The following is a 13,993-nucleotide window of genomic DNA, read 5'->3' on the forward strand; positions in this document are numbered from 1 at the left end:
CTTGTGATACATCTACACAATAGAATATTACTCAACAATAAAAAAACAAGGAAATCATGAACTTTGCAGGGAACTGGAAAAGATCATCCTGAGTGAACTATCCCAGATGCAGAGGATTGATCATCTTACCCAGGGTTGTCCTTCTTGCTTAGTTTCTTTCGTTGTACAGACTTTAATATGTTTATCTTATATTATATATCTAATATTCACTTATAAGTGAGTATATACCATTGTGTCTTTCAGCTTCTGAGATACCTTACTCAGGATGATCTTTTGCCTGCAAATTGTATGATTTCTTTGTTTTTGTTTTGTTTTGTTTTGTTTTTGTTTTTGTTTTTTTTTTTACTTAGAAAAATCATTTATTTCTGCTCCTTTCATACATCATGTTGTATAGGAAACGGTCTCCTATGTGTCTGAAGTTGCAGAGTACCACATACACCACTTAAAAGACAAAGCACCGCGGCAGGGACTGACCAGTCGTCCAAATATCTCAGCTCTCAAAATATACTTCCCGATTTGCATTAACTTCTGAAAATTAGAAATATCATGTCCAAAAAATGATGAGGGGACTGTAAAAAATAATCACTTTATTCAATACCAAAGTTTTAGAAGTGGAGTATGTTTTCGTTAAAAAATAAAAAACTAAGAAGAAAATGCCACTTGACATAGCTGGTAGACTGGAATAGATCATCAGGAAAAATACTGTAATGACCATGTGTCTCTGATACCATGAATTCCAGTCCTAGCTTTCATATGCTTGCTAAGGTGTCACTCAATGCTGCTTTTATGCTGCTTTTCATTCGTTTCCACATTGCACATGGGAGTGGTTCAGCCTTCAAAGCTTTATTAATGGGAGCAGATCGGGATCCACTGATTTCTCCTCAAGACCCACTAGCCCATCAGGTAGCCCGGCAATTTCATTCTCATGAATACTCTAGCCATGAAGAAACTCAGTAGGACACAGACGAAGCCAATGAAAAGAAGGAGAAACCTATTGAGTTTCGGAATATTTGGTGCATTGGATCGGTCCAGGATTATGAAACCTAAGCCTCCCATTGTAAACAAAAAGCTAGATGCAAGTCCTTCCATAATATACTGTCCATTTACTCTGTAAGCCAAGAAAGCTACTGGTCTCTGATGCCCATGTTCATCCGTCATTGAGCCAACACTTGGAGGTTCAACGATAACATCATAGATTATTCCTCCGGTGATGAGGAAGTAAGACACTACCACCAAGGCGTACACCGTCATGGCCGACGGCATGTGCACCCAAGGCGGCTTCTTCAGCTTCAAGTTGGGGCACTCGAGCACTAAGAACGGGACCCGATACAGACTCTCCATGTCAGCAGTGGTAGGGCCGGCCCGCTGGCCTCCGGCCTCCCCGATTTCTTTGTTTTTAATTGCTGAGTAGTAATCCATTGTGTAAATGTACCATGATTTCTGTATATATTCCTCAATTGAGGGACATCTGAGTTTTGTATGGATTTTGGCTATTATGAATAAAGCTGCTATGAACATAGTTCATAGTCCTTGTTTTCTCGTCTTCTAATAGATTTATTGTATCTTGTTTTATGTTGAGGTCTTTGATCCACATGGATCTGAGTTTTGTGCAGGGTGATAGATATGGATTTATTTGCATTCTTCTACATTCGGCCATCCAGTTAAACCAGTACAATTTGTTGGAAATGATTTTTTTTTCCATTATATGGCTTTGGCTTTTTTGTTAAAAAAAAAATCAAGTACTCTTAGGTGTATGGGTTTGTTTCTGAGTCTATGATTTGATTCCATTGATCTACCTGTTTGGTTTTACGTAAACATCATGTCGTTTTTATTACTACTGCTCTGTAGTACAGTTTGAAATCAAGGATGTTGATAACTACAGAAGTTGCAATTTTATGGTATTACTTTAAAATTTTTACCTTCTGATTGTTTGTTTATCTTGTGTATAGATTTTATAATTATCAATTTTGTATAACTCAAGAATAAGACTTCTAGTACTCTTTGGGTTGTTTTCTTGTTGAGTTGTTTGCTCTAGTGTAAACCTAGTTACAATTAAAATGATCTTCAAACCAATAATAATTCTAAAGAAAAAGAATATAAAATATAAGGGACAGCAACTATCCCTAGGATTAAAAATTACAACATCCAAGGAATAGACCTATGACTATGCTACGACCAGAGCCTAGCCAGGCACAGTAGTGCATGTCCGCAATCCCAGCACTCAAGAGGTAGAAGCAGGAGATCAAGAGATGAAGGTCATTCTCAATGCCATAGTTAGTTTGATGCCAGCCTTGGACACATTAGACCCTGTCTTAAAGAAATCAGAAATAAAATAAATGTCTGATGGAGACAGAAGGCATGGCTGTGACTCAGTATGGGTAGGAAAGTCCTAATGGAGCTGCACAAATGGAATTTTCTGGAAATTTCTTCTTTTGGCTGCCAGAAAAAGCCTCTGGAAAGGGTATTCTTAGCCTAGAGAAGTTCTATTAGTAAATGGCCAATGGATTTTACAGAAGCTCTTAGTGAGCTGGGCATTGCTGGCCAGGATATACTTCTGGAACTCACTGTGGCAGAGCAGCTGAAGGACCTTGAAAGACTCTGGGCTGAACAAGCAACCAAACTCTCATTTTCACATCTATCACATTTCTTGTCCATGTTTTGAACATATGGAACAATTATGGTTACCATGCCCTCACCTGCTTATTCTACCTGTTTTGATTCATTTTTTTTTTCTCTTCAGTGTTGTAGATTACTGATTTACCTTTTACTTAAACAGTGGTTATTCCTAAACCAGCTGTATACCCAAATCACCACACAGAGACTAGGATTTATTTAATTAACCTAGAGCACAATGCTGGGCAATAGTTATTCCATCCTAAACATTTAGGCCCACATAGTTGCCTCCCATTCAGATTTCCCACATTATACTTGCTTTCAGTCATATCTTAGGTCCAGTTCATCTCTCCTCATGGTTCCAAGTTCTCTCCTGCCATTCTCTCCCCTTAGACTCCTCCAACTTGCTACCTTTCTCCTCTCTTACAGACCAGGATGTCCTACCTTATTCTCTCCATTGCTCAGCACTGGCTGGTTGTTTTATTCACAGTACAGAGAACAAATGGTGGCATGTTTACACAAACTTGAGACAGGTGATGCTTAGAATAAATATCACAATGCAATGTCAGGATTGAAACCACATAGTAGGGTAGAGAATTAGCATTTGAATGGACAAGGGTGAATTATATACATTTCACAAGAACATTATATCAACACTTCAGTATGAGCCTTGCTTCTTCAAGGTCTTAGGTAAATAACAGATACTGTGAATTTCACCCTGTGGTGTGTGGTCTAATTGATATTCTTACGATGATTCTTGAGCTCTATTCCCAAATGTAGCTGAGTTCCTTGGAAATGGTTTGATCCTTGAATGGCATGTTTTTAAAGTTATAAGGGGACAATAGCAGCTTCTGTTCTAAGGTTAATTATTGCCTTAAAAATAAGTAAGACCTCATGAGGATTTGGTAAAGGACTTCATAAATGATGTGGTTTCTCAGTCTGACTGGTGGCATCAGGCACTGTCCCTAGCTCTGAGTGATCAGAGAAAACTAGTTCTTCAGAAGCTCTCACGTGGACCCTTCTTCATGGCTCTTGATAGTTTCTTTTCCTACATTTGGGTAACGTGTTTCTCATCTGAACTCTTAAAACTTTGAACTCAGACCCTGTGCTGCATTCTCCCAAACTGACACTTTTCTCTGAGAACTAGCTGCCCTTGGCATCTAAGTTTCATCTCCCAGTCTCAGGGCATCTTGTGCTCTTTTGGGATTTCTCACTCCTGTATCACAGCCTGGAAAAACCCTTGCCTAATCTATTTGGGATTCTATATGCAAATAGAACAAACAGGGTAACATAAAGGTAATGCAAATTGCACTGAGAGGTGCCTTAGTGGTTGAGAACACTTGTTGATTTGCCTGAGAACTAAAGTTCAATTTGCCTTACCCATATGGGGTAGCTCACAACTGCCAGTAACTCCAGCTCCAGGGGAGCCAATGCCCTATTCCATTTGCAACACACACACATACACACACACACATATACACACACACACACACACACACACACACACACGAGAGTGGTGGGCCGGTGTAGGAGAGAGAAGGGAAGAACATACATATGTACACATAAAATATTCTTAATTTGTTATAATAAATAATATAATATATAATAGAAAATACAATATAATACAAATTATGTGTGAAAGATCTGAAGTTTTTAAGTTAAAAAGCATGTGTCAGATGGTTTGATGTACTGTGAGGGAATGCTCTTTGTTTTAGCTATCACCTTGCTCCTCCTGATTCCCTCAGGCCTTTTTCATACGTTTCAGATTCCATTCTTGAAGGCAAGCTTTCATGCTCTAATCATCCTCAGGTCTCACCCATCCATAGGATTACATTAGAGATTAAATTTCAACATAAGAATTTTGGGGGGATACATCAGCATTAGACTATAGCATCCTCAAGACCACAAGATGAGGTAGCCTTTAAAATGTCCTCATTTATTCCTGTGTCTCAAGAATGACTCTTCTAATTATCTATTGTCAAGAGATTTTCAAAAACTCTCTCTCTCTCTCCTAGTTTTATTCTTACTTTTCCAAGAAGTGGATAAGCTAAATCCATGTCTAATTTTGGGATACAAAATCTTTTATATGGATATTTTCCCCTAAAAATAAATAAGGCATGAACAGCAGATTTTGTAGAAGGCTGTTAATCTCAAATTTTTCCCCAGACTAGTGGAAAAACTAAAGTTTTCTAACTTTTAGAAAAGGACATCATATACCAACAAATACCAATTTTCTAAAATGAATGGACATGACTTTTAAATGTTTCAATGCCTCTTTAGTGTGTGCATTTAACCCACTGGGATTTGGAGATAATTTAGTGTATATGAATAAGTGCTAGTCAAACATTTGAAGTCCCATGTTCTAGTACCAGGTGTGACATTAATTATCAGTTCAAACAATAAATAGACTCAAGTTCTCTCTATAGGTTGGCATCTTTAGGGATTTCCTATTACAGTAATAGCAATTCATATTAGCCTTCACAATCCCTTTAGTCCTTTAGTGGGACAACAAAGGACTCAGGATCAAGTTGGGTGTAGCATGTCACTCCTCAGATGCATGTATTTAAGAGAAATTTGACTTCATGGATTCGTACATTCTTCATGAAAAGTCTGAGAAAACACTAATTCTTCATTGAATAGAGCAATATTTGTGCCACTGGAATTGCTGACTGAATAAGAAGAATTCTGAGTTCTTGTCCTTTTGTTCAAAGAATTAAAAAAGTAGATGCTAACAGCAAAGTATCCAGAGATTTTATTCAAAAGCAAAGGGAAAGTACAGAGGACATTAAAGAGTACCATGGGCCTGAGCAAGATTTGTGTAAGAGCCCCTAGCTATTGCTCAGAAGTTCCTTTTCTAGGTCCAGTAAGAGGAGACATTGGCAATTGTGGGGTGGGATGGTTTCCTGTTTTGATTAATAGACATGAGTTATATACAAGTTAAGCTGTTCACAGTTAATGTGCTTTCCCATAATGCATTATATTTTAACCATTTGCATATCCTTCCATCTCAAAGCATAAGATTTTCCTTAAGGTTTCACTTGGGAGACAAAGTTTAACTCACTGTGCATGCACCCAAAGCAAGTTCATGATGGACTGGCTCACTGCCTCTATTTCCAAGATATGTTTCAGAATGTGTTTGGTCACAAAGAGGATTGTCAGGGAGCTATTAGTAGTTATTAAGTCAGAAAGACTGGTTGATCTGTTTTGCAGGGGAGGACTGTGTAGTTTGCTACAGGTGGAAGTCCTAGTTTGCACAGCCATCTTTATACTTGCCTTCTGCAGAAAGGCCAAGTGATGTTATGTTTACTAATATGTCTTCTCAGCAGGGAAATATAATGTTTTAATGTTCATTGACAAAATATGAGAAATATAACACTACATCCCAGATTTGAATAAATAACTAACTTGGATGCTATAATTATGGAAACAAGAATGAGACTGATACTCCAAACAAGGACCATGCATGGCAATAACCTAGAACCCCTGCACAGATATAGCTCACAGCAGTTCAGTGTCCACATGGGTTCCCCAGTAATAGGAACAGGGACTGTTCCCCAGTAATATGAACAGAGCTCTTCAATAACCTTCCCCTGAGGAGGGACCAGTCCACAGAGGAAGACAATAAAACCAGTTCTGATGAGACCTGATAGACTAGGGTCAGATGGAAGAGGAGGAGGATGTCCCTATCATTGGACTTGGGGAGGAGCATAGGAGAAGAAGAGGGAGAGAGGGTGAAATTGGGAGGGGCTGGCAGAGGGGGTCTACAGCTGGCATACAAAGTGAATAAACTGTAATTAATAAAAATAAAATAAATTTTTTTAAAACTATAGAAAAAGAAACATCTTTACGTACCAGTTCTAAAAGAAACTAAGAAAATACAGAATGACCCTGTGGTATAACCTTCATGATGACTCTTGTTCAAATCCCCTTCAGCTAACTTAATGTGTTCATAAGGATTATTGGGTCAAGCTACACAACAGCAAAGTGAGAAATAATGAGTCCAGCTGCAAAGTATTTTGTTTGCTTGACAGTAATAGGCCATTACCAAAGTGTCTCGTTAGAACAATTTTGTATGATGTAAAAATTCTAGTGGGCACAAAACTGTCCTGACCTCTTTACCCCCAATTTATGTGTTTGAACATTGTTTGTCACCAGTTTCTACTCAAGAATTCTTTCATTCTACATGGTAATGTTTTCTGACACTCAAAACACCATGCTCAATGCTACATCTGGATAGGGATGAAGACAAGAAAATTCTGAGCATGGTGAGAGAAGTTCTGAGAAGGAAAGAGAGCATAGAATAAAATATTCATACAAACAGCTGTAGAATTCTCATATGTCTAAGTCTGTGAAGAAGAACAACACAGTACTGGCTCACAAATTCCACATATGTGTGTGTAACCAAAAAAGTTTTTAGTATTCCTAAATATCATTAAAGAGAAATGAAACGTTTGGTTGGAAGAAAGACTGAAACAGATGATCAGAGTAGTTTTCTAAAATATATTGGATTTCTACAACAATAACTGTAACAACCAGGGTATTGCATAACTTTTGCTGAAGTATCAGGTGCTCATCTTTAGCTAGCACATACCAGCTATTTTCTGTGCGAAGGAGAGTGGTAAACACCTTGTACACACTGACTTGTTCATCCCTGATGTGACAGTTAGGAAACAGGTTTTTCCATATCCCTCCACTAAGATACTCGTCAGCCATGGTGGTTCATTCTTTTAATCCAATCACTTGGAAGTGGAAGGAAGGGGATCTTTTGGTTTTTTGAGGCCAGCCTGATCAACACAGTGAGTACCAAGTACACTGGGGTTACAGAGCGAAAACCTGTCTCAAAAAAAGGGACAGTTGTCCTAGTCCAAAGATACATTGTTACCTTTGTGCAAAATGAAAATGAGATGATATACACACAACAATAAAAGTATTCTACAAAAAAACATCTTTTCACTGACTTTCTGAAGATATGCAGGTATGGTTAACAACTGTTCAACATCCTGCCTCCTTCAACTTTCAAAAGCTCTCTAATCCTTATTTTCTTTTCTTTTTTTATTTGTTTGATTTTTTTTTTATTTTAACATAGCCTTATTTAACCTGGAGCATAGCAGATATTACCTCCTAAGATCCCCTTACCAGTTAAACACCCATCCCATGCCATCTGGACTAATAATAATTTCTATTTGAGCTACTTCCCATCCATAATTCCATAAATACTTGCTTATTCTCTCATCGGAGCTGCTTTCTTCCATCCATGCCCATCTAGCCATGTACTCCTCTCCATGCCAACCCATTGGGGCTCCTCTCTTCTGCCCTCTTCCAGTACCTCTCTCATCTGTAGTTTCAACTGATGATCTGACCTCATATTTTACAGAGAGTAGACACTCTTCTAACTACCTGTCATTGAGTTTGTCCACTGGCCTGGATATGTCTTCACGTTTGTTCTCATTCTACTACAGCAGGTCACAGCTTTCTAGGGCTATCACAACAAAGCATCACAACTGGGTGTCTTAGACAGCACACGACTGGATGTTTAGACAACAAGGAACTGTGTTCCCCCATTCCTCAAGCCACAAGTCCAAGGTAAAGTCGTTAGTGGGTATGATGTCTTCCGAAGATGTGCTCTTGGCAGATAGACAGCTCCTTTGTGTCTCTATATGTTGCCTTCTCTGTGCATTTGTGGTTGGTTATCATTTTTTTAATTACAAAATAAAGGTTTGTTTTATGTTTACATGTGAGTGCCTGCATGTGTGTACTGGTATCATGTATATGCCTGGTGCCCACAGAAGCCAAATGATGACACTGGTTCCCTTCAACTGGAGTTGCAGGGTGGTTGTGATTACCATGTGGGTTCCAGGAAATGAACCTAGGTTCTCTACAAGAGTAGAAAGTCAGTACTCTTAGCCACTAAGCCATCTTTCCAAGCCTGGAAATATTTTTCTGTAACATCAATGGTCAAACTGAATATAACTTCCACCCACTCCACGTGGCATCATTTATCACCTCTTTGAAGATCTTTCTCTCTAAACACAGTCACATTACAAAGTGTTTGTGGTTACAATATCAACATAAGTATTAGGATTGACCATGCAACTCTGCCTGCACCAAAGCATTGAGAATGCCCTGTTCTTGTAAAAGGAAAACCCCTTGATATGCATGCTCAGTCCCATTTTCTCTCTTCTTGAGATCTCTTTTTTTCATTTTTTATTTTATTTTTTATTAATTACACTTTATTCACTTTGTATCCCCTGTGGCCCCCTCTCTCCTCCCCTCCCAATCCACCAACTCTTCCCCTTCTCCACGAATGTCCCTCCCCAAGTCCACTGATAGGGGAGGTCCTCCTCTCCTTCCTTCTGATCTTAGTCTATCAGGTCTCATCAGGAGTAGCTGCACTGTCTTCCTCTGTGGCCTGGTAAGGTTGTTTCCCCTCAGGGGGAGGTGATCAAAGAGCAGGCCAATCAGTTCATGTCAGAGACAGTCCCTGTTCCCATTACTATGGAAGCCACCTGGACACTGAACTGTCATGGGCAACATCTGTGCAGGGGTTCTAGTTTATCTCCATCAAATGGTCCTTGGTTGGAGTATCAGTCTCAGAAAAAATCTGGCCACCCCTGTGGCCAGATTTTTTGGTTCTGTTGCTCTCCTTGTGGAGCTCCTGTCCTCTCCAGGTCTTATTATTTCCTACTTCTTTCACGAAATCCCCTGCCTTCTGCCCAAAGGTTGGCCATAAGTCTCAGCATTTGCTTTGATACCCTGAAGGGTAGAGCCTTTCAGAGGCCCTCTATGTCAGGTTCCTGTACTGTTCCCTGTTTTCTCTTTCTTCTGATGTCCATCCTCTTTGCCTTTCTGTATACGGTTTGCACATTTAGCCAGGTCCTCTTTCTTGATTAGTTTCTTTAAGTGTTCAGATTTTAGCATGTGTACCCTATATTGTATGTCTACTATCCACTTATGAGTGAGTATATACCTTGTGCATCTTTCTGCTTCTGGGATAGCTCACTCAAGATGATATTTTCCAGTTCCCACCATTTACCTGCAAAGTTCATGATTTCCTTCTTTTTAATTGCTGAGTAGTATTCCATTGTGTAGATGTACCACAATTTCTGTATCCATTCTTCAGATGAGGGGCATCTGGGTTGTTTCCAGCTTCTGGCTATTACAAAAAAGCTGCTACAAACATTGTTAAGCAAATGTCCTTATTGTGTACTTGTGCATCTTTTGGATATATGCCTAGGAGTGGTAGACTTATCACCCTGCACAAAACTAAAGTCCAAGTGAATCAAAAGCCTCAATATAAAACCAGACACACTAAACCTGTTAGAAGAAAAAGTGGGAAGAGCCTTGAACTCATTGGCACAGGAGACAACTTCCTGAACAGAACACCAACAGCATAGGCTCTAAGAGCAAAAATCAATAAATGGGACCTCATGAAATTGAAAAGCTTCTGTAAAGCAGAGGAAACTGTCACCAGAACAAAATGACTGCCTACAGATTGGGAAAGGATCTTCACCAACCCCTCTGACAGAGGGCTAATATCCAGTATATATAAAGAACTCAAGAAGTTAAACAGCAGCATATCAAATAATCCAATTATTTGGATTATTTGGGGTACAGAGCTAACCAGATAATTTTCAACAGAGGAATATCGAATGGCCAAAAAAACACTTAAAGAAATGCTCAACATCCTTAGTCATCAGGGAAATGCAAATCAAAACGGCCCGGAGATTTCACCTTACACCTATCCGAATGGCTAAGATCAAAAACTCAAGTGACAACACATACTGGAGAGGTTGTGGAAAAAGGGGAACCCTCCTCCACTGCTGGTGGGAATGAAATCTTGTACAACCATTTTGGAAATCAATCTGGTTCTTTCTCAGACAATTTGGAGTAGCGATTCCTCAAGATCCAACTATACCACTCCTAGGCATATATTCTTGAGATCTCTTGCTCTTCATTACTATCAGTGTGTTTTCTTACAGGTCAATCCCATTCTTCTCAGAGACTAGCCCTACATGTCTATAGTAATGCCCATCGGAGACCTTGTAAATGGTACCATTGCTAACCCAAGATGTTTCTCTATTTCTCCTTTCCTTATCTTACCTCCTATCTGACACTCAGAAAGTTTTGAGATATTACAAATCTGTACCTTTTTCCTTTCTGCTACTCCTGATACCATCCTAGATGAGGCCACTTTCAGTGAAGGACTAAGCAAAATTCTCTGGACCTGCCGCTTCTCTTCTCTTAGACTTCCCACCTAATAGTCAGAGCAAAAGCCCATTTTCAGTGCTGGGGATCAAACCAGTGCCTATTAGTCAGGTTCTGCTCAACTGACCTACCCTCATATGTACTTTCTCTCATGCCTTTGTATAAGTACTTCATTGTCAGTTTGTTAAGAACATGGATGTTTTCATAAAGTATTCCTGTAAAATGATCAAACTTAGAACTCTAATATACAACAATACTGAAAGACTCTACCCAAAAGGGGATTGAAGCAGAAGCTAAGACTCACTGTCAAACTTTGGGGAGAGCACAGGGAGTTGTAGGGAAGAGTGGGGGAATAGAAGAACCAAGAGCAGACAAGAGCTCCATAAGACCAACAGAGCCAACAAATCTAGACCCAAGAGGGCCTGAAGAGACTGATTCATGAAACAAAAATCGTGCATGAAGAGGACCTAGACCCCTTGCTCAGATGTAGCCAATAGGTAGGTCAGTCTCCCTGTGGGTTCTCTACTAAGGGGATTTTGACATGGACTCTGTTGACAGCTCTTTGATCACTTCCCCCTGGTGTGGAGGTCTTGCCAGGCCACAGAGGAAGAGGATGCAGTCTTTTTTTATTTTTATTGTTTGTTATTATTAGTTACATTTTATTAATTCTGTATCCCAGCTGTATCCTGCTCCCTTATTCCCTTCCAATCCCACCCTCCCTCCCTCAGCTTCTCCCTGCCCCTTTCCAAGTCCACAGATTGGGGAGGACCTCCTCCCCTTTCGTCTGGCCCTGTTTTATCAGGTATCTTCAGGTCTGGCTTAATGAGACTTGATAGACTGGGGTCAGATGGTAGGGAAGGAGGACTCTTCCTTTCTGAGGACTACGGTACAGAAATGGGGGGCAGAGAGGGAGAAATGATGGGACTGGAAGGAGACTAGGGAGAGGGCTACAATGGGAATGTAAAGTGAATAAATTATAACAAATTAAAGCTAAAAAAAAATTGCTTCCTTTGAGAGGAAACTCAACTAAGCCATTACCTAAAGATCTTAGGTAAAGCTCTGCAATTCTGTATTCTCATTTGGATGTGAAAAGATAATGTGAGATAGATTTTTCAAAGAACATATGATGCTAAGTATTCCTTTAGAGTTTTCAACATGATGTGTGTGTGCGCGCATGTGTGTCTGTATGCATGTGTACGTGAGTGTGTGTTCATGCACACGTAAAGTAGAGAGGAAAACCTTGCCTTTTGCTTTCCAGCTTTCATCCATATTGTATTTTTGAAATAAGGTCTTTCACTAGCCTGAAACTTACCAAATAGCATAGATTGGATAGCCTCAGGAAGCCAACTGTCTCCACCTCCCCTATGCTGTGATTATATTAGGCTGCTGCTGCTGCTGTTGCTGCTGCTTCTCCTCCTCTTCCTCAACCTCCTCCTTCTCCACCTCTTTCCTATTTTCCTCCATCTTTTTTAAACATGAGTTTTGGGAATCAAACTCAGGCCCTCATTCTGCTGCAGTGTTCTATGACAAAACTTTCCTTGGAGAGAAGTAGCACACATGACTACTCTCTAGATAGGGCCCATGACAGACCAAAGTATGGGTAACACTAAAGTCCAACTTGGTAAATCAATGAGTTTTATTGGGGTTACTCACAGGAGCAGAAATGAGTCAGAGACAGCTGAATCACCAAAGCCCATCTCAGCATGGGTGACAAAACTGGAAAACCTGGAACATAGTGAAGAGTCTGCAACAGGTTGGCAACTGTCCTTTCCTGCTGCTTCAGTTGGTGTAAATCTGTTCGGGGAAGCTCGCTGGTTCCTGCTTCTTCAAGGAAGTTGTTGGGGGTAGAGTCTCCTTTGCTGCTTCACTCCCCTGAGAGTCTTCTCTGCAGGTCAGCTTCTCTAAAAGTCTTTTGCATAGCTCTGCTTTACATCATCCCAGAGGGATGGTCAGCTTTTATTTTCTCTGGTAGGGAATCTGGTAAATCTGGTCAGTTTCAGGGAATTCCTGAAGATATTTTGTGTTGTTTATATTGAAGAATTTCACTGAAAGATGGAATGTTTCAATTTCAGAGGAAATTTTACAACATATAGAAAGCACCTTACTAGCTGAACTTTTACTTCATCCCTAGACATAACACACACACACACACACACACACACACACACACACACTTTACAATTTTTTTTTACCCCTACTAACAAAAGAAAGGCAGATTTTTTTCTTAGTTTTTATTACCCAATCATATAATCATCATTTGTTCAGTGTCTCATATATTATACAATTATTACATATGTCAAGACTGACTTATTAAACTTTGGCGTTCAGGAGTAAAGAAACCAGTATTCAGAACAAGACACTCATAGACCAAATTCTCAGCACAAAGGAGATTATTTGCCCCAGAGGGACAGAAGGCAGGGAGTAAGAGACAAAGACAGGAGGTAGAGGACCAGGGAAAAGGGAAAGGGAGCAAGGGAGAGGGAGGAGGGTTATTTGTCCTGGAGTAACAAAGAACTGCCTCTGGGTAGACATGGCCCATAAGAAAATGGCAGTTTATGAAGATAAAAAGGGAAACCCTGTTTTAGGGTGATGTATTTAAATTTAGGAGGCTAGGTTAATTAGGTGAGCCAAAGGGGGCCTTTTGATTGCAGGCCTTCAATGTTTTGATAGCTGGACCTTGGTAGTCAGCTTCAGGAGAGAGAGATCAAATAAGGGAATAGATCTTGGTGGCTAGCTTTAGGAATGTAATCTGTTTTTAGAAAGGCAGAGGAAATAGCGGAAGGGCAAGGCCTGAGTTGGCTAGCATTCCTTCAAGAAGACAGTTCAGGCCTGCACATAGCATGACAAACACTATGATAGAACTTATGTGCAAAAATAAAAATAAAAATAACCTTCAACAACTGAGGCTGACATGTGGGAAGTCCCTTTTTATCTTCATAAGCCACTGTTTTCCTATGCTTGCAGGACTGAGAAAAACAGGAACCTCATTGATTAGAACAGTTGGATTACAACCCCTTCACTACTCATTCCTACCGGTAAGGAATATTTGTGTGTTCACATGCATATTTGTTTTTCTGCATGTTGGATCTCATGTGTTGAAAACTTGGTTCTTGCCCTGGGTATTATAAAGAGATAAAACCTCAATGAAATGGGGACCAGTGAAAGAAAGGCAGTT

At 39.8% G+C, this 13,993-nt stretch overlaps 1 protein-coding gene across 1 annotated transcript; it reads right to left on the bottom strand.

Moving 5' to 3' along the window:
• Nucleotides 1–340: 340 nt before the first annotated feature.
• LOC129691576 (oligosaccharyltransferase complex subunit OSTC) lies at nucleotides 341–1,341 on the bottom strand. The gene has a single exon (XM_055627718.1). The coding sequence runs from the start codon at nucleotides 1,339–1,341 to the stop codon at nucleotides 892–894; it is 450 nt and encodes a 149-aa protein (XP_055483693.1). The 3' UTR covers nucleotides 341–891.
• Nucleotides 1,342–13,993: the final 12,652 nt, after the last annotated feature.

The sequence above is a fragment of the Psammomys obesus genome, unplaced genomic scaffold (genome assembly GCF_907164565.1).
Source record: "Psammomys obesus unplaced genomic scaffold, mPsaObe1.curated_primary_1811, whole genome shotgun sequence".
In the NCBI taxonomy this organism is placed as follows: Eukaryota; Metazoa; Chordata; class Mammalia; order Rodentia; family Muridae; genus Psammomys; species Psammomys obesus.

What these genes read in the sequence shown, in the direction of transcription:
- LOC129691576 (XM_055627718.1), bottom strand. Translation starts at nt 1,341, where the DNA reads ATGGAGAGTCTGTATCGGGTCCCGTTCTTAGTGCTCGAGTGCCCCAAC.